Source organism: Gallinula chloropus (assembly GCF_964237585.1).
Source record: "Gallinula chloropus genome assembly, chromosome: Z".
Taxonomy (NCBI): Eukaryota; Metazoa; Chordata; class Aves; order Gruiformes; family Rallidae; genus Gallinula; species Gallinula chloropus.
In genome coordinates this window covers 38,539,639-38,558,834 of record NC_140089.1, presented here as the reverse complement: position 1 = coordinate 38,558,834, position 19,196 = coordinate 38,539,639, and the positions used below count along the sequence as shown (strand labels likewise).

At 44.1% G+C, this 19,196-nt stretch overlaps 1 protein-coding gene across 1 annotated transcript in view; it reads right to left on the bottom strand.

Moving 5' to 3' along the window:
- TRPM6 (transient receptor potential cation channel subfamily M member 6) overlaps positions 1-16,988 on the bottom strand; it is a gene marked incomplete at its 3' end in the record, with an annotated part of 98,238 nt that extends 81,250 nt beyond the window's left edge. The window contains exon 1 of the mRNA XM_084278400.1: positions 16,599-16,988. Coding sequence (XP_084134526.1) covers positions 16,599-16,931 — 333 coding nt within the window. The 5' untranslated portion in view covers positions 16,932-16,988. The remainder of the gene's footprint in view (positions 1-16,598) is intronic.
- Between the last annotated feature and the right edge of the window lie 2,208 nt (positions 16,989-19,196).

Sequence of the window (19,196 nt, the reverse complement as noted above, 5' to 3'; positions counted from 1 at the left end):
AAGCCCAACTCTCACAGCCTGTCCTCACAGAAGAGGTGCTCCAATCCCCTGACGATCTTCGCGGCCATGCAATGCACACCCGTGAGGAAAGAAGAGCTTTAGCCCGCTGCCGTGCCCCGCTGAGCTGGCCGCCCCATCCCCCGCTCCGCACGGCGATACCCCTCTCTCCCAGGCCGAGCAGACTTTGGTCCGGCTGAGGACGGAGAGGACCAAGCAGCCCCAGCAACTCCGCAGCCCGTCCCTCGGCGGAAAGCGGCAAGACCCCCCGGCCGGCCGCGCCGCCGGCCGCCTCCCGTCCCCGCCCGTCCCACCCTCACCTGAGGGGCCGCGGGTTCGCGGCCGCCCCGGCGCGGTCGGTGCGGGGGTGTTCGCTGCCGCGCGTCCTCCGCCGCCGCGCAGCGCTCGCGGGACGGGTGCCGCCAGCCGCCCCCCAGCCAGTCCCGGCCGCCGCGGCAGACGGAGCCCAGCTGCGAGACGAGCAGGTCCCGCCACGCCGCCATGCCCGCCGGCGATCCTTGTCCCCCGGCGGCCGGGCGGGGCGCGGCGGCTCTCCCTCGGGGCGCCGTCCTTTACCCCCGGCTTTTTAGTTATTTATTTGCTTGGTTGTTTCCCCCCCCCCCCCCCCCCCCCCCAGCACGGAAGGCGCAAGGCTGCTGTGAGGCAGCGGGCGAGGTTTCGCTCCGTGGGGCAGCCGTGTACTGGCTCTGCCACCGCTCTCCCGGGGAGTCCCGAAAGCCGGGCTGAGCGCCCGCTCCGCAGGACCACCCCCCGCCTCCATCTCCCATCCCACCCCCCTCCCCCCGACCCGCCGACAGGCACCCCCGGCCCCGGCGGTGCTTTGCTCCGACCCTGCCACGTTCTTCACCCCGTCGAGAAAACGGGTCACACTTATCCCGAGCTCGGCACGGGGTTTCTGGCTCGAGTTTGTTCTGCGTCTCGGCTCTTCTCCTGAAGCTAGAGGTTTGGGTATTTCCCCTGGTCATTTTGCAGGGTGTTGTGAAAAAATGTGCTACAGTGTAAGCTCAGGCTACAGCGCTGGTGGTAAATCAAACGGGAAGGTCCGAGCGGAAACCAGAAACTGCCTCTGAACTATGAAGACATGAATCGTATGTAATCAATACATTGCTGAAAGGCAAGGAGGTGAAGAAGCAGCAGTAGCTGTATTACAGCTCATGATAATGAACAACACAACCAGTGTACAAGAGAACCAGTGTGTGGACAGTCCACTAATTAAACGTCTTCATAAAGTGATCTAATTTGGATATAAAGCCAAACTTCTGAATACTTAGGTTCTTGATCTTCCTATTCTTCTTCACATAACTTTTGTGTGACTTTTTCCATGCCGACAGAACCCAGAGGAGAAGCCTCAGTGCCCCCTCAGCAGTTATGGTCTCCTGCAGCCCATCAGCACCCTGACACCCACAGCCAAGGACCAAAAAGAAAAATTGCCTACAGCAGTTATAGCCGGTTGTACAGAGTGGGAACTAACACAGCAGGCATATGCCACTCTCCTTCTAGCCTGAGCTTCATTTTGTTTCCAGTCTTCTGCATGCCCTCCAACTTGTCTCTCAAATCTCACTTTTTGCTTTCAGTCTCCATTTGCTTTTGTCCCAAGCTTACCCTCTTCCTATAATCAATCCCAGCCTCCAGTTCTTCAGTTTCTCTGCCCTGCTCTCTCATCTGCTTTTTGCCTGCTGTTTCCTTTATTTGATTGGTTTCAGCTGTGCCACTATATTGACTGTGAGCTCCAACCCGCGCCTGCCTCTGCCCTTCATCTGTACTTCCCATCCACTAGATCTTTCTCCCATGTTCTGGTCTCTTCATGAAAACTTGGCAGGGCCAAGTCTCATCTTCATGGTGCCCAGGTCTCCCTCCTCCTCCCCTGTGGGAGAGCCCTGCCTTCAGACCATGCTGTCTCCGTACAGGAGCACAGGAGTGGAGCCTCCAAGAGCACCAGGGAGAAGGTACCCCCACCCAAGCACCCAGGCTCAGCAGCAACCCAAAACCCAGCAGCACAGCAAAGCCTGCTCAGCCCTGGGGGTGTGCCTCAGGGCCTTTTAAAATACTCCCTGTAAAACTATTGTAAACTATTGTAAACTATTCTTTCAACGACAAGGGTACAAAAACTGCCTCTAGCCCCCGGCAAAACTTTTCTGATTCTTACGTAGCGTCCATTTTGTCTTTAGACTTCTTACATCGCACTTCTTCCCCAGCAGGCCTTAAAAAAGCACTACGTCTTCCAGCAGCAGGATTCACTGCTAGAAATTTTACCAGGTGACAAACAGCATGTTTGTTCTTTTCCTAGCTACACCCATCAGTCACTGTTACCAGCTTCACTCTTCCTGTGAATCTGAACCCTGGGAGAAGCTTGAAATGCGTGTACCACGGCACATGCAGATGCTCTGGACTTTGACTGGGACATAAGTAGGTGTACAGATTCCTCTGACTGCAAGCATTTTTGTCCTTTCAAATTTCTGCTGTTTTTCTGAGTTGTGCATCTTCCTCCAGACATGAGAAATCCTCGGTCTTCCCTGGAATCAAGATGCGTCGTCCGTAATCTAATGCAAAGACCTAAAAATCTGCACTGCCAAGCCACACAAACCAGTTCTCACACTGCAAATTCTCACACCCAGTGCCGCAGCACTTCACTGATATGAAAACACGTGTGATGTGTTTTATAACAGGCATTTTAGTAGTTCAAAGTCCACGTAACTATCTTGCGCTCTTTAGCTTGTTATATCTAGAAGTCAGAACTGCCAAGATGTTTTCTCCTGCGGTCCTACTGGAGAGTATCAATCATGTTTCTATAGACTTACCTTAAGATCGGCGCTATCTTCTTTGTTCATTCTTTATGCTTCTTTCTTTGTGAGTCCTATAGTCCCAGTGTTTAAGCTGTCACTTCAACAACAGCGCAGCCAGCACGGTTCTTGGATGGAACAACACTTCACACCTCCGGCTTTTTACATCCTAAGTAAGGGAAATGCAGACACATCAAAGTATGACTGCGTTAATTCAGGCATAGCCTTGCATTGCTTTCGAAGTCCAAAAAACTCCTACCAAAAGGCAGTCTTGAAGGAGGATCATACGCCTGACAGAAACTTTTGCCAAAGCAGGAATCACCTTGTTCCTGTTGTTTCCATGAGTGCCTGTAATCATAAGCATGCAGATACCCCCTCTGGTCACGGTGTTCTGTTAGATCATACCTCCCATCCAGCACATACATTGAAATGTTTTTTCCGTCAACCGTGTTCAATCACGCAGGATCTACCAAAGGAGTGTCCGGATTTTGGAATGAAAAAGCTAAAACTAATCTACATCTTATGCACTAATCTGCTTTAGAGGGAACTCCCAGTTTCATTGTTTCATCATCTCCAAACACACTGAATACACCTAGTTTCGTAAGACAATCTACAAACCTTTGCCTCAGTGCCCTACCAGATCTCCAGGAACTGATGAACCAGCAAAGAGAGGTGCAAGGAATGAAACTGGTAAGAACTACTTCTTGCTTTCTCTGCCTGCCCTGTATCTTTACCAACAAACCAGCCTGGCTCTGGGCTTGTTTACCTTTATCTTGCAACATCGAGAAGCCTCGTAAATTAGTCCGAGACTGAAGGCTGGCAGCTGACGCGGTAAGTGCATGTTCACCAGGTGATGAGTGTTTCACCTACTGCTGCAGCATGCTGTAGAAGGCACTGTGGCAGGTTTTCTTTCTTTGCAAGGCAAAACTCAGATCTTGTTTTGCCATGCATGTACTGGACTACCAGAGAACAGATTCCTCTGCCTCGGTCTTCCCTGTCGACTTTACAGCACACAGAGACAGCCTCCTGGAGTGGGATTAAGTCACGCTTTATTGCTTTACTGCATATTCACTGTATGCAAATATGCAGTGATTATTCCAGGTCTGGTTGTCATAAACCTTTCTTCCTGCTGCCCATTAATATTAGACACTGATCTGCCAATGAATACTTTTCCAAGAACATGAACTCCCTGATCACAAATAAAGTGATTTTTTTTGCTTAAACTCAAGGATGGCAGAACACAGGCGGGCATATGAATGTCCATCAGCTACTCGTCCACGTGACAGATATATTTCAACAGGAGGCAAGAATAAGACTGAATCATATATAGCTAGGATGCAATGTGTTCTTAAGGTGGCTTTTTTTGAATCAGATCATTCGCTGATTGCATCAAATAGTCACTGACACTGAACATGGCTAAGAATCCTTCACACATCATATTTGCATGAAGAATTCAAAGTCAAAAGGACCATCTGCAGAATTTATTCCATGAGAAATAATGGTCTTTTGAAAGGTTTTATTGGAGTCTGTAAGTAGCCAGGAATGTAGTGGGGTAGGTTTTGTCAGCTTGATGGTCAGTCACAAACATAGAACCATCAGTTCTCCTGAAATGCATTCTGCAAATACCTCTGAAGTCAGTGCAGACCCAAAGAACAGAATGTGATGGTACAGTTTAAACTCATTATAATCATGAATGGTTTCCGTGCTTCTAGGCATAGTCCCATGGAAACCAGCATACTGCTTCCTAACACAGGACATCACTGTCTGCAATTGGTAGTGACATTGCAGATGGTGTCGTTGGTCCCTGTTACTCAATTTTCTTTCCCTGTTACTCAATTTTCTTAATGGAGGTAGGAAAACGAGTGAGAAAGCCTAAGAGGACTCAGTGTAGGAGTATGTTTTGCACCTTTAAGATGTAGTCTCGTCCTCTTGAGAAGAAATCCTTCGTAGTGTTGGAGAAGTACAATGTGCCTTTGTAGTGTAACAATCAAGGAGAGAAGCACGAGGAGATACAGGGTCAGAGAATAACCACTTCAGTTGCTGTGCTTAGCTCAGAATTAGGTGACTCCTCAGACAGTATGTGTACATAAACAGTAACACCTTAAATTTTTCTAAGTTTCTGAGTAGCCTTTCTTGAGCTTTAATAAGCTTTAAGAACTCTTATGGGTTTTGTAGAATAGTCTCAGGGAAGAGTGCCTCTCTCCAGTTTGCTTTGTCATTCTTTGCATCCCTCAGAGTGATTAACAGATTTTTCAAACGTGCCACCTGCGAGAGTACTTCTGGAGGATCTGAACGCTGACTTGTCAGCTCCATGGCCTGGGCCAAGTGATAGGCATACAGATTCTTCAGTGAAGCTTTCTCCAGGTGTGACCCCAGAGCTTTCAAATCCTCATTTTAAAGCAATCTTGAAAATCTGTTCCTTTCCCATCTTTTTCGTACCAGACACAATATACTTTCCTCAAAGGGATTATACAGAAGGTAGAATAAGGAGGATGGAGGTTTGTGCTACTATTGACACTCAAAGACACACCAAAACAAATGCTTCAAGCTTTAGAGGAAAGGAGACAAACAAAAAACTGCCCACTTGAGACTGACCAAAACCAACCCCCACAAAAGAACCTTATTGAATGACCCCTTTACTTTGAATTAACCTAAAACTATGTACCTAAAGGCTAAGGGTTAAACAGCAATGAATGTACAGGGAGCATGGAAAGCTGTCCTTTAATGACCTGTGGCTGGAGGCAAGAGGAAAACCTAAAGCCATTTATTAGGGTGTCAGTCAAGTACACTGAGTGCACACACTCTCAGACTGGAGAATGTCTGTGCAGAAGACTTAAGGCAACACCCAGTTATCCAGTGCAAGAATCCGTCTGATTCATGGAGAACAGCATTGTCCCAGGCCAGACTTCCAAAGGCTGGGGCCACCTGAGGGCATATCTGTGTTCAACAAGACGTTGTCTTTAAGACATAATTGTCAACTGCTCTGAAAAGTGAGACCAAAACACTCCACTGTTGGGTTTCACAAGATGTTGTAGCAATCACGGGCTAAGCGCTCCCCATTTGGCACAGCTTACCCCATGGCAAGGGCATGGCACAAGGCAAGCAATCATATGGAATTTGGTGGTCTGCAGACCTGCAGGACATTGCTTTGACCACTCCCCACTGACAGCAGCACCAAGTCCAAGTCAACAGCAGGCACAAGTCCAGTGTAACCATACCGGGATGCTGGTGTCAGCAAGGCTGGGCTCTGTGGCCACTGCTTTCAGACTGTGTTTTGAGGAGTTATCACATACTACATGGTAGAAATACGCTATGTCATCAATTTTCAAACTGATTAACTTGGCTGTTTGTTGCTGGCTGCCTAAGTTTCACCTTTAGGTACCTGGATTTCAAAGAAGAAAGCAAAATAAATTTAAGCTTACTTCTATATTCAGCAAATTAAGCAGCTTTATTTTGGGTTCCTTCTCTGAGCCAATCATCCCTTCCTAAAACCACACTCTTCTGCTATGACCCAATGTCTTAGCTTTTACATAAGTTTTATACCAATGTGTTTTTAAATTGCTATACTGTGTTTTTAAATGCTAGTTTTCAACATCACAGAAATCACTGCTGGCAACTGAAATAATGCTTTTAAATATTTACCTCACACAAAGATGCCTTATGTATTTTTTCTTTCTGAGCAGAAAGTAGCTAGCCTAGGAGAGGAAACTAATTTGGTGGCATTCTTGGCTCAAATTGTATGACTCTTCTTTTTTTGATTTTTAGATTAAAATTATGTGATCAGACTTTTGGGGTTCGGTGTTTTTTATAAGAAAACAGACAAAAAATACCATGTTTCCTCTACTACTTGAGATTTAAGATTAAAGAAAAAGTCTTGTTCCTGTGAAGTTGAGTTACTGTTCACTATTGTGAACTATCCTGAAAGCACAGATCTATAGCACGAGTACACTGCATGTAGAGAACTCTAAGTCAGAAAAGTGCATCTTGCAAAAACTAATTCCACTACCCTAGCCTGTAGTGAAGCACTAGCACTCAATCATAGAGGACTTCCAAATTACATCTTTAAAAGGCAAAGTGTTTCTAATTTTCCTTACTGAAAAGGAAAATCCACTTCTATCAGTCTTTTAAGTCAATGACAGACTCTTGTAATCACAGAATCAGAAGCTCCTGAGTTGGAAGGGACCCATAAGCATCATCGAGTCCAACTCCTGGCTCCACACAGGACCAGACAGGCCAGAGCCTGTTACTGAGTGCAGCATCCAGGTGCTTCTTGAACTCAGTCAAGCTTGGTGCTGCCCGACCACCCTCTCAGTAAAGAACCTCTTCCAAACACCCAACCTAAACCTCCCCTTTCACAGCTTCATGCTGTTCCCTCAGGTTCTACCACTGGTCTCCAAAGAGAGATCGGTGCCTGCCCCTTTGCTCCCCCTCGTCAGGAAGCTATTGACTGTGATGAGGTCTCCCCTCTTTTTCTCCAGGCTGAACAAACCAAGGGACTTCAGCCTCTCCTCAGCACACTTCCCCTCCAGACCCTTCCCCATTGTTGTTGCCCTCCTCTGGACACTGTCCAGTAGTTTTGTGCCCCTCTTGTACTGTGGTACCCAAAACTGTACCCAGTACTCAAGGTGAGACCTCACCAGCACAGTGTAGAGCAGGACAATCCCCTCCCTGGACCCCTGGCCATGCCCTGCTTGATGCACCCCAGGATATGGTTGGCCTGCTGGCTGCCTGGGCACACTGCTGGCTCATGTCTAACTTGCTGTCGACCAAGATCCCCAAATCCCTCTCAGCACAGCTGGCCTCCAACATCCTATCTCCCAGGCTGGATGTGCAGAATCCAGCACTTGCCCAGGTTAAACTTCATGCTGCTGGTGACTGCCTACCTCTCTGATCTGTCCAGGTAATGGACAAATAATCAGCATTCTATGTGATCTAAGAATTTGAGTGGTTTGATTGCTGAAGTAATTTGTAAGTCTTCATGAATTTGCAATTCTGACCTCAGAATAACTCAAGACCACCCAAAGACGAAACAGAAATCCCAAAAGGGTTTGAGATTGGAGTAGTTAGCACCGACAAAACCAGGATATTCACAGGTAAGATGCACAATGTAAATGGGGGAAATAGGACTGCAATGAAATATGGGTACCAGCATCTAAGGACTCAAAGTAATAAGAAAGATATACGTGTCTATGCTGCCTTTTCAGCTGTTTGCTGGCACAAAAACAAGTAGGCACTCTCAGGACCTATTTGTTTGACTTGAGGGTCTCCACTGACCAACCTGTACTTTGGCATATGTGTGCTGTAAGAAAAAAAAACCCCGACATACTGGATACCCAAACCGTCATAATTTCTCCCTGAAGCCTTGTGATGTCACAGAAGTTACAGCATTTTGATATTTACCCTGCCACTTTGATATATTAATGTCCAAAGTGTAAACATTTGTTGCATGTTAGCCATACCCTTCATAGGTATGGCTGACACACTATGTTTCACAGTCACACCTTTGTATTGTTTTTATGGCTTCAATCTAAACAATGGAAAACTGTCTTTGTATTTGTACATCCCACATTTGGAAACACAGAGGTTTGTCTGAAGTAGATTGTCCTCTTTTCAATCACAACTGGATTTCAATCCAATTTCTAAGAGATAAAAGTAGAAAAACTAACAACTATGGGATACACAGGTCCAACTGTGTGATTATTGGATCGATAAACACTAAAATTTAGAACTGACATAGGATTTTGGTAACTTACTTCATGCCAAAGTAGTTCTCACATAACAGCCTTTTATGTCATCAAAAGCAAATTTTTAATTTTTTTTTTAAATGCAAGGAAGTAAAAGAAACACAACAAATCTCACAGCCTGCAAGTTGAAGCATCTAAAGGAAACATTCACTATACAGCATCAGGCTTCTGAGAAATGTCTGACACAGGGTAGATCCAATGGAATTAATTACTGTGTGTTCCAATTTAATTAGCAGAGTGCTGTGGAACATGACAAAACTAATCTGTGCAAGAAAACAACTAATAGATACGGCTTGTTTCCATTTATAGCTCTGCATGAACAAACTTTTCTCTGGCCTACCCTTCATTGAAGATAGTACAATACTATTTTTGTTTACTTTTCTCAATCTCCTACTTGGTAAGCCACTTATTTCATCATATTCCAATCCAAACATGAACCCTGGGTATTCATGTAAGAAAACTAGAAAAAATGTACTGTTTAGCCAGTCCATATCCCTTCTTTCAAAAATTCAGTATTACAAAAGAAGACAAAACAAAACCAGGAAGTATACCATCTACCACAATCATTCTTAAAAGCTAAATATAATTACAAACAAAAATTGACTTTGCCTCTATCTTCCTTTCACAATTTTTCCCTTGGACTGGTAACATATCAGTAATAAACCCCCCTATTTTTTCCTTCAATAACGAAAAGGTTCTGTTTGGCTTTATGAGAACAACAGTGACTTTTAATCCTTAGAAGGGACCAAGAAGTCATGAACGCTGTTTTTTTGACCAAAAGCATTTAAAACGTACATATTAATAACTAATGAGCTCGCTTACAAATGAAATACAAATAATTCAGATATAGTTTGCTGCATCAACATTCTCTAATACAAAAGGTTAACACAAGAAAAATAAGGAAACTTACTGACTACTTGAAAAACCCTATTTGAAATTTCCTTATGCATTGCAAATCCAGTTACCAATACACCAACTTTTAAACAAGCTAAAGTTTCTTGTGACTTAGCACTTACCTTTTTCTCCCCCATTTTTAACGAGTACATTTCAAGTAGCCTTCAGCCACCGACTGAGGTTTCCATCCAACATACAATCAGATAAAGCTCACTTTCCAGTTGTAGCTGATGGAAACAGTAAAAGTGGTGACAACAAATTCCCATGTGTTAAATTGGTAGCTTTTTTTTGGGGTGGTGGGGGAAGGGGGAGTGAGGAAGGAGAGAAAAACAGGAGATGAACTAAAAATTCTTGGCAAAACGTTTTGACTTCAAATATGCTGAAGATCTCCATTCACCTTATAATCAGGAACTTGTGATTTGATCTGCTGTTATTTATGTATTGCAGTAAGGAAATGATTAGCATTCATGATGTCACTGCTAGAATTTTCAGGGGCAGTTCAGAATAAAAGCATACCCAAAACATTTTCCAGACTCACCGTAGTCTACTGTGTATGTATGTTGCCACCTAGAGAGCCAAGGTTATAACTGTAGGCATGGAAATAATTAAGCTGGTCCAAGCATACTAGCGTTTTGAAATGCTTACCTCGAATATAAGCTTTGTTTTACCAAACAATTAGCTCCCACAGTCGAACATCTTTTACCCTGGCTATCCCCAGATGCTTTCTCAAAACTGTGTGTGAATTCCCCACCACGAAATCTGCTGAAACCAGAACTAGCTGCCCCATAGAAACATGTATCTGCACTCTCCAGTTTTCTATGCGCAGGATCCTGTGGATCTTCCCAGTACCCATGTACACTAGCACCTACTTTTTTAATGTCCATTAAATTCTTGGCCTCAACAGCCAGGAAGAACATCAAGCAGTAACTGTCATAGAATCACAGTATGAAAACGCCATGTTGAAACTGTGAGAAACCTAATGAACTTATTGTTGATCACCATGTTGAAATTAATGTAACATTGCTGTGCTGAAGACGGAGCCAACACTGAAAACACTACTTCCTGTCATTGCCTGCACTCATTTGCTACATTACTTCATCATCACCTTACCTTCCATCCCCTACTCCACCCCTATTTTTCTCTTTCTACTATCTATTTACCCAAGACACAATCATCAAGACAGCCCATTTTTCACAGTTCTTCCTTCTCCTCTCCCAATCCAGACTGTGCTTAGGGTTCCTCCTGCAGGCTGGCCTGACTTGGGAGCCATAAATATAGCAGAGACCTCCAGTAAAACAGATCAGACCATACAGAACAGGCCTCAAGTTTAGAATGAGACAGGAAATTCACTGACCAGTCAGTAAGACCACTTTGCTGTTTGAGTCTGCTCTGAAATGCAGCTAACTCCAGCATTTCACTTCTCAGTAGCATGCCTGTATCCTTACTGTGCTACTTCCAGATTTAACACCCTTACCATTCCAGGTTACAGTCAGATGGTCTCTCATTACACCATGTTATTTTATTACTCTTTTGATGGTGGTTCTTCTTCTTAGGGGAGAAGGTTTTAGGGAAAAGCAAACTCCCAGTTGCCTAGAACAAATATACCCAATCCCCACCCCCCTAAAAGTCTAAGCACAGACCAAATGAAGATCATCGGTTGATAGGTATTACGCTACTCCTGAGTTGTCTTAGAATTTGTGCCAAAGTCTCAAATTATTTTCTTCCCACTGGATATGAGCTTAGGATGATATATGGTACCTGGAGACAGCAGACACTGAGCTGTATCATGTCTTGATATTTTTTGACGAAGTTTCTGTGATTTATCATTACCCTGCCCAGTCTTTTGTACAGCCTGAACTCTAAGACTCATTTAAAAAGTTTTCCAAGGCTTTTAAATTTGCTTCTATTTGCAAACAGATGAATGGAAAAAAATAATCAGCTCAGCAAACGCTCTGAAAATAGCCCTAACATTCCATCCAGCCCATAACCCAGAGCTCACAACTAGAACAAGGTGGAGGAAAGTGCTTGCCTACAGCGTCATTGTAAATAAACATATGGCCTACAACACAGTGCAAGCTTAATTGGTTTTAAAGGGCTTATTTTGTGATGAATTAGCTCAAATATGGATTTTAAAAACAATACTAAAACCTCTTCTGTCCTGTGAATATAGTGGAGAAGCTGATTTCGATGCTAAAACACAGCCCATTACTAGAACATATCTGTGCATGAAGCTTCAAATAAACTTTAAGTGAATTAAGTATGTCTGCAGAGTTACTAGCTAAAAACGCACAACGCTGGATCAGGAGAATACTTGATGGTGTGAAGTACTAGAAAATCCCTAGAGTGCAGGAATGCATTTATTACCTAGTGTACAAAGCCCCAAACCAAGCCAAAATTTTCAAATACACACAGGCAAAACTTTATTGTCTTTTAGCAAATACTCTTGATTCCAGCAAAAATACAGAGTTTTCTATCCTTAAAGAAAAATCACATCTGCAGAGCCTGACAGTCTGCTCACACAACTTCAGTTTATTATTAGAAACAACTATTTCTAACTGTACTTTAACTTGTAAATAAATTACAAAAGACGAGCATTAAGTTTGACTTTCACAACAAAACCCACTAATGTAATGAACATCTGCAAATCATAGTCTCGGCATAAACCAGACCTCAGTCAGTTGTCTGAAAACTTCTATGTGGTAATTTCACATTCCATTAACTTCGCACATTTGCGTAGAACTGCCATTTCCCTGCTACTGACTGGTCCAGAACTAACGTCACAAAGAACAGCATTAACTGTAACATGTAAAAGCCAGCTGCCCAGCGCTTCGCGTAATAGCAAAATGAAGTGAAAAAACTTTTTCACACAGAGCATGTAAAAAACTTTTAGAACAGTGGCAGCTTGCAGAAGAAAATATCCCCTTTTCCTTCTTCCCCTTTCATACTTGTTTTTGGTTTGCATAGAAAAGGGAATGTTTTGTCTGGTTTTGGTAGGCTCTTACTTTTTTTGGTTTAGTTATTACACAGAAAAAAACCTACATTAAAAATTACTACAGTTTGTGTGCTTTATGATAAACTCACGATCATAACTATTTCACTTTCAGGTACCACAGAAAGTTGGTTGGTTTTTTTTTTTTTTCAGGACAGGCAAAATTCTTTTCCATATCCTTTTGGCATGTAACATAGCTACCTGTTTCTTTTAACAGCATCCCCAAGTTCTAATGTCATGTAGTCTTCTTTTAACCTGCCTCCATGTTTTCAAGCTTTCCTGCTAAACATCACAGCCTCTCCCACACTCTAATGCCCCAGTCAACTTACTATTAAGTAATCTAACAGTGATTATCCCATCCACTTAAGACAACTCAGATTTGCTTTTCCAGACTGACATAATACTTTTTCTTCAAGAAGGCAGAAGCATGCTTATTTTTCTCCCAAGTCAAAAAAAAAGACTGGATCCGAATTTGAAACTAGTTTCCTGCAAGTAGATGTACAACTATGAAACAACTGATCAGGTCTCCATTTCAGTCTCCATGGTATCAGTCCTTGAAGGAGTTTTAGCTTCTGGTGGAGTCTCTCCATCTAGGTTCTGAATATCAGACAAATCAACAGCAGGTAATGGTACTCTCCAATACAGGAATGAGTTGTACTGAAGGAATTCTTCTTCTTGCTTTGGAAAGACAAAAACAAAAAGACATTAGTGCCTTATCACAGCAGTACAAAATAATAAAAAGAATCTTTTCTAGAGAAGAAGTGAAACAGGGAGGAGTCACTTAGCTGTTCCATATTAACAGTTCTTATAATTCTATACAGGAAAATAATGAGCTATTTCTAAGGAAAACATTATAGAATGTACAGTCTCAGCCAAAGCAGAGTTGACTTTTGTAGTTTCAAATATTCTTGCAAAGAACTACTGTACAACATCTGAGAAATACTTCCCTAACTCCACCAATTTCTCTGACTTGCAGTCTTTGCAAAGAACAGCACTGTAAAACCTATGCAATTACTGGACTCTGCATACAAAATCACGTCATGATTGTAAACAGTGGCCAATCTATATGCGTGTTTCTATGGACAGGACACCAATAAGAAGTGATTCCTTAGGTCCTGAGTACGTAATTTGTTCATGTAAAAACACTGAATGCTGCCACAAACCTAAACTGTTTCTACATAGGTTTGTATTTTTCCTAACATACAATCAGAACTTTTAAATATTTTACTTTAATTAATCTCAGGTGTAAGAGGTGCTGAACATTTAACAAATGAACTGGTATCGCTCTTGAAAATTTTCATGTTTTCCTCTAATGGCTCTACAACAGAATAAAAAAACTTAATGTTCATAAATTTGCGGCATCATCTCATAACCCTCTCAGATTCTGGAAAGATGATGCTTCCCCCCTCCTCTCCAGGAGAAGTATTTAAATTCAACATACAGTCTTCATAGAGTACTATTTTTCTATTTGTTACCAGACAAACCTCTCATGAGCTGTAATGTGTCATACTAGGTAACCAAAACAGCTGCATTTTTAAAGACCTGCAATAATTAAGAGAGGCATGAAAAGGTGTAGACATTTCATAGCAGCAAGGAGGCTGCATGCCTGTAGAGTACCACTAACATGAACTGCCTCACTAAGGAAAAAAAATGTCACCTGGCAAAATTACAGAACCAAAGTTCCCATCAATGGGCATCAACACCAAAAACAATTTCATGATGTCCCAGGAACAGAAGGATTGATTATACGGTAACTGGAAGAAGGCCAAACTGAAAGTAGTTGCACACATTTGTGTAAGTAGTATTCTGAACTGAGTTTTTTCTCTTGCACATCATTAACAAAGCGTGAAAGAGAAATGGGATTTTTGCCAGTCTCTACTCTTACATAGGCAGCATCACTCACACAGAACTGTGCAGGGCAGAAGCCTAGTAAATTATCTGGAAAAGAAATAATCCAACAATGGAGTTTCAGAAACTGTTTGCAACCCTTAAAAATTCTCCCTGCCTTTAATCTGAACTGCCCTTATATTTTAAGAAGTTCCTGCTCACTCTGCATTAAATGCTTAACATCAGAACATTGCTGTGTTAGGTGTTTTTGGATACAGAGTAAATGGCAGCCTTCTTGTTTCAGAGAGATTACAAATAAGAAACTTCCTAACCACAAAAACATGCATATTCTTTGTTCTGGACTGAGACTACGCACAGGATTAATATCAAGAGCACTCACGTCTCCAGAGCGGCACTATTTCAGTTTACCGGTATCTCTCAGGAAGATTCATTGTGAAAATGAACAAACCCAAGGAGCACAAAGGACAGGCACAAGCACTAAACATTCATCAACAAAGTGTAATATTAATATCAGACATTCACATCCAACCAAATACCTTTCAAGACAGGTTTTGAGAAAAAAATTCTAGAAATGTAGGTAACATGTAGCAAACTCAGACATACAGAAGCTCAGTTCCTACAGATTAAGCTGTTCAATTTTTAAGAAATTAAACTTTCCAACTCTAGTTGCAAAGGTGTGCTTGCAAATAAAACTCAACGATTATGTACCTATAAATAGATTTTATATATCATATGTATCTTCTCTGGCCAACTGTAATGTAATTGTAATTGCTTGGTAACCTTTAACAGTATCCTGATGATGTTTACTACTGTAACAAACTACACAACTCATGATGCAACAAAGAATGAATCTAGCATTCAGCATTCAGAACGGTGTAAAAATCATCATCAGGAACTTCTTTCTGAAAGACTGAAAACATACAGGCAGGACACACAGAAGTTGCATGAAACCCTTCTTGCCTGCAATTAACCAAGTTTTATTTTAAAGCTAAATTATATTTTTATACAACACTGTACTTAAGGAAACAACCAGTCTTACAAATATATTTTATACAGAGAAATATTCTTTTATGTGTGGAAGTTCTGGGGGCTTACTGCCTGCCTACCACTGCTGACAAACAGTTATGCAATTACACCTAGTGACCCTAGGGAGTAAGTAAAGAATTCAGCATCGTATTTGTGACAGAGTAAAACTATAGAGGTCTGCTCAATTTGTTTAATTTGGTTTGCTTCAGAAGACACTTGTCTGCTCTTCAACAATGAAAGACATGCTTGTGTTTAAAAGGTGCAGCCTAAAAAGGATTTATCATTTTTCCCAGGACACAGAATTTTTTCCTCAATTCTTGTGTGCCTTAATCCTACCATACAACACACAAAAAAATATTCCAGCCAACCAACCACGAAAACACCGACAGGCTGAGCCTGATAAAGAACAGACACGTTTTTCTTCATAGGTCTTAGATGGGTGTTACACTGTCGTAGGCCCCACCTTCTCAAAACCTGACTCTAAAACTGTAGTTCAAAGCTCATGTAACTGCATTAGACTTTCTGCCACTTCCTTGCCACTTGGACCAAATACTTCAGTCTTACTTAAAAGGTCCAGGCGGAAGGAAAGGGGAGTTTACATATCAAACTTCCTGGAGAAGCAATAAATTCGACCTAGCACTTTATTCTTGCAAAACTAAAACTTTCTTAGCACCCTATTTTGTTTTCTGTCCCGTTGCGTGGTCAAGGCCAGGGAGAAGGATATGCGTTGCATAAAGTTAACCTGAAGCGTTGTTACAAGTCACCTATGCGTTTCCATATAGCTTGATCGTTGAATAACTGGTCCCCTTCCTCCGGCCGCTGCCTTGGCCACACGTTTCAGTTTGAGGACAGCTCTGGTACCACCACGACGCGCTCATCCCACACGAGAAGTTAACAAAGTGAGTTGTCAGATGTTACAGTAAGCCCTGCCAGCAACCGCACACAACGGGTGCGTTATCAAAATGAACTCCATACTTTCGGATGAGGGTAACCCACCACGTTTTCCTCGGGGGGGGATGGGGCGAGCTACAAACGTTAGCTTTTTCCTTTGGGGGAAGAAGCGGCAAGAAGACAAGCAAAGCAAGCTTTCGGAGGCCCGCGCCAGACTAAGGCCGGGAGGCGCAGGCCGGGGTGTGCCGAGCCTGGCCAAGGCCGGGGACTTCGCCCGCGCGGACCGCCAAACGCCCCCCGGCTGAGCTCGCCTCAGCTGCCGCCCGCACCGCCTACGGTTTTCTCTCCCCGGCGGCGAGTAGCCCGGGCCCGCCCACAGCGACATCCTCCCCGGCCCCGCACCGTTACCTCAGCGGCGGCAACCCGCTCTTTGCTCCGGCCACCGGCGCGTACCTTCGCCGTCCACTCGTCCTGGGGCGCCACGGGCCCGGCGCGCCGCCTGCCCCCCGCCTCCCCCTGCTCCCCGCGAGGGCTGCGGGGGTTGCCACCCCGCAGCCCCGGCCGCTTGCCCGGTGGCGCCTCTGCCTCCTCCAGCTTCCGTTTCGGGGCGGCCGGGCCGGCGGCTGCCGCTTCGCCCCGGGGGCGCCGCTCGGTTGCGGCGGCGCGCGGCGGTGGCGGCTCCCGCAGGAGGCGTTTGGCGGGCACGTGACACACTAACGGCTCCGCGCGCCGCTTGGCCATGGGGGGAAGCAGGGGCGGGGAGGGGAGGGGGGGGGTCGAGCACCGGCAGCTCGGCGGAGCGCGGGTCCCCCCGCTACCGCGCGGAGGAGGGCGCATGCGCACCGCGCTCGGCGCCAGCCCCGCGGCCGCTGGAGGGGGCGGGGCGCCTGGTGCTCGTTCGGCCCCGCCCGCCGACGAGCGGGGGCGGGCTGCGAGGGGCGCGTGCTCTGCGCTGAGTGCGCCGAGAGCCGGGTATTCCTCTCCCCCGCCACAAACCCCGACACACACACAGCCCCCCGGCGCGGTACGGGCAGCGGGCTGCCGCCAGCCTCCGCGGAGAGCTCCGCTCGCCGCAGTTCAGGAACCGGCGCAGAAGCGCAACCATAGGACGGGCGAGGGCAAACCCACGGACGAGGAGGCGGGTCCCGGCCCCAGACGGGAGCACCCGAGGCCGGGGACAGGCAGTGACAGGGCGGGAAGCTGAGGCGGGCGCAAGCAGGCTTGTTCTCGTCACCCTCGGAGCACTCCACGGTTGTCAAGCGCACTCCACATCAAGAAATGTTACACCAAAGACTACGCAGCATTTTATTTTACACCCGCAACCACGTACAGTTTAATAGTGACCTAAATTAGGCGGCATTGGCTTCAGCTGGTAGAAGACCTCAAGCATTTTCCTGCTGTGCACACAGTGGGGGAACGTGACCCCGCTCAGTAGTACGCTGGTACTGTTACGTGCGAGGATAGCAGTGATGAATGTAAAGAACTCATAAACAGGGCTGCAGCTAAAACTACTAACTCACACAGCTTGTTCACAAGATTGTTCTGCTTCCAGCTCCTAATGCGGCGGTGATAATTCAAGAGGAGAACACTGGGGGGAAACCTGGCATGTTCTAGATGAGAAACAGAAGCTCAGCGCGATGTATCTCACCTCAGTAAAGTAAAACCCACTTTCCGAAAGCAACACAAGAAATGGCACTTGTGACAATGCCGGGTGGCAAAGAACAAAGCCACCAGAACAAAGGATACTGACGTTCAACCAGAAAGCAAGAAAGAATTCCATTGCCTATTTGTGAAAACAAGAAAACCACACTTCAAGTGTAACTAGATTGTGAAGGTAGAGGAAATTGGGCAATATTACAGGTACATATACTACTCAGCAACAATATAATCCAACACTGACCAAGCCTCATGATTTTTCAAGCTCCTTGAAATAAGTAAAATATTTCTTCTAAAGAGGAATAAAACCAACAGAATCACCAAGTCTCTGAAAAAATAAGTAGTAGAATAATTAAAGCAAATTAAATTATTCTTAAGTGTGCAGGGGCTTGGGTTTTTTTTAATTACTTGTTGCAATGGCATTGTTTCAGATTTAAACACATTTTTCTCATAGCAGCATAGAATTTTTACAGTTCATTTATGGACATAAACCTTAGTGGTGCACTTTCAGGAAGAAGAGAGAGTTCAAATAAGTAATTTAAGCAGAGCTGTAACTGAAAACTTCTGTAGTTCAGAAGCCTTTACTCTAAAGCTGATACATACTGATACATACCCAATTAAAAGAAAAGTATTTTTCCTTCCTTGCAGACTTTCAATGTAGGAACAAAGGCACAAATTTCCAGCCTTAACAGGAAAAATCCAAAAGCTATTAACAGCTCAGTTAAAGATGTGATTTGGGCATCACCTATGAAAACAACGGGACTAGAAATAATATGAAGCAAATGAGCTATTGTCCAGTGCCATTTTGACCAAGTATGAAAAACCCATTGATTCCTTATCACAATGTTTTCTATTTTAAAGAAATTTTGGAAAATGGATGGAAATAGTCCTTAGAGTAGCCAACATACTGAGAAAATAGCTAACATGGCATATCTTTCAGCGTAATAATTGTTTTCTTATAACTTCTAAGTGACAGAAGATTCAGCCTCTTGTGCAGTATGACAATTTGTAAATATTCTGGTAAGCCACATCTGCCAAGAAAAGAGACTTAGCATAAGGAACCAAGGAGTCACTACATCACACAGGTAAAGCGCCTGAAGTTCCAAGGAATCTGTTTGCTAATTGGCTTGCATATGCTGACTCAAGTAGAGATGCTTAGGCTACAGTACATAGTCTTTATATGTGATTTTTTTTTTGCCCTACCTACACGTGGCATGCATAACTCAGTTACGTTATTGACTTTAACAAGAAGCTCAATGTATAACATGACTTTCTCTTACGTTACATTTAATAAAAAATACTACTTCATTGTTTTGGCTTAAGCAGTAAGTAGATGACTCAAATCAATGT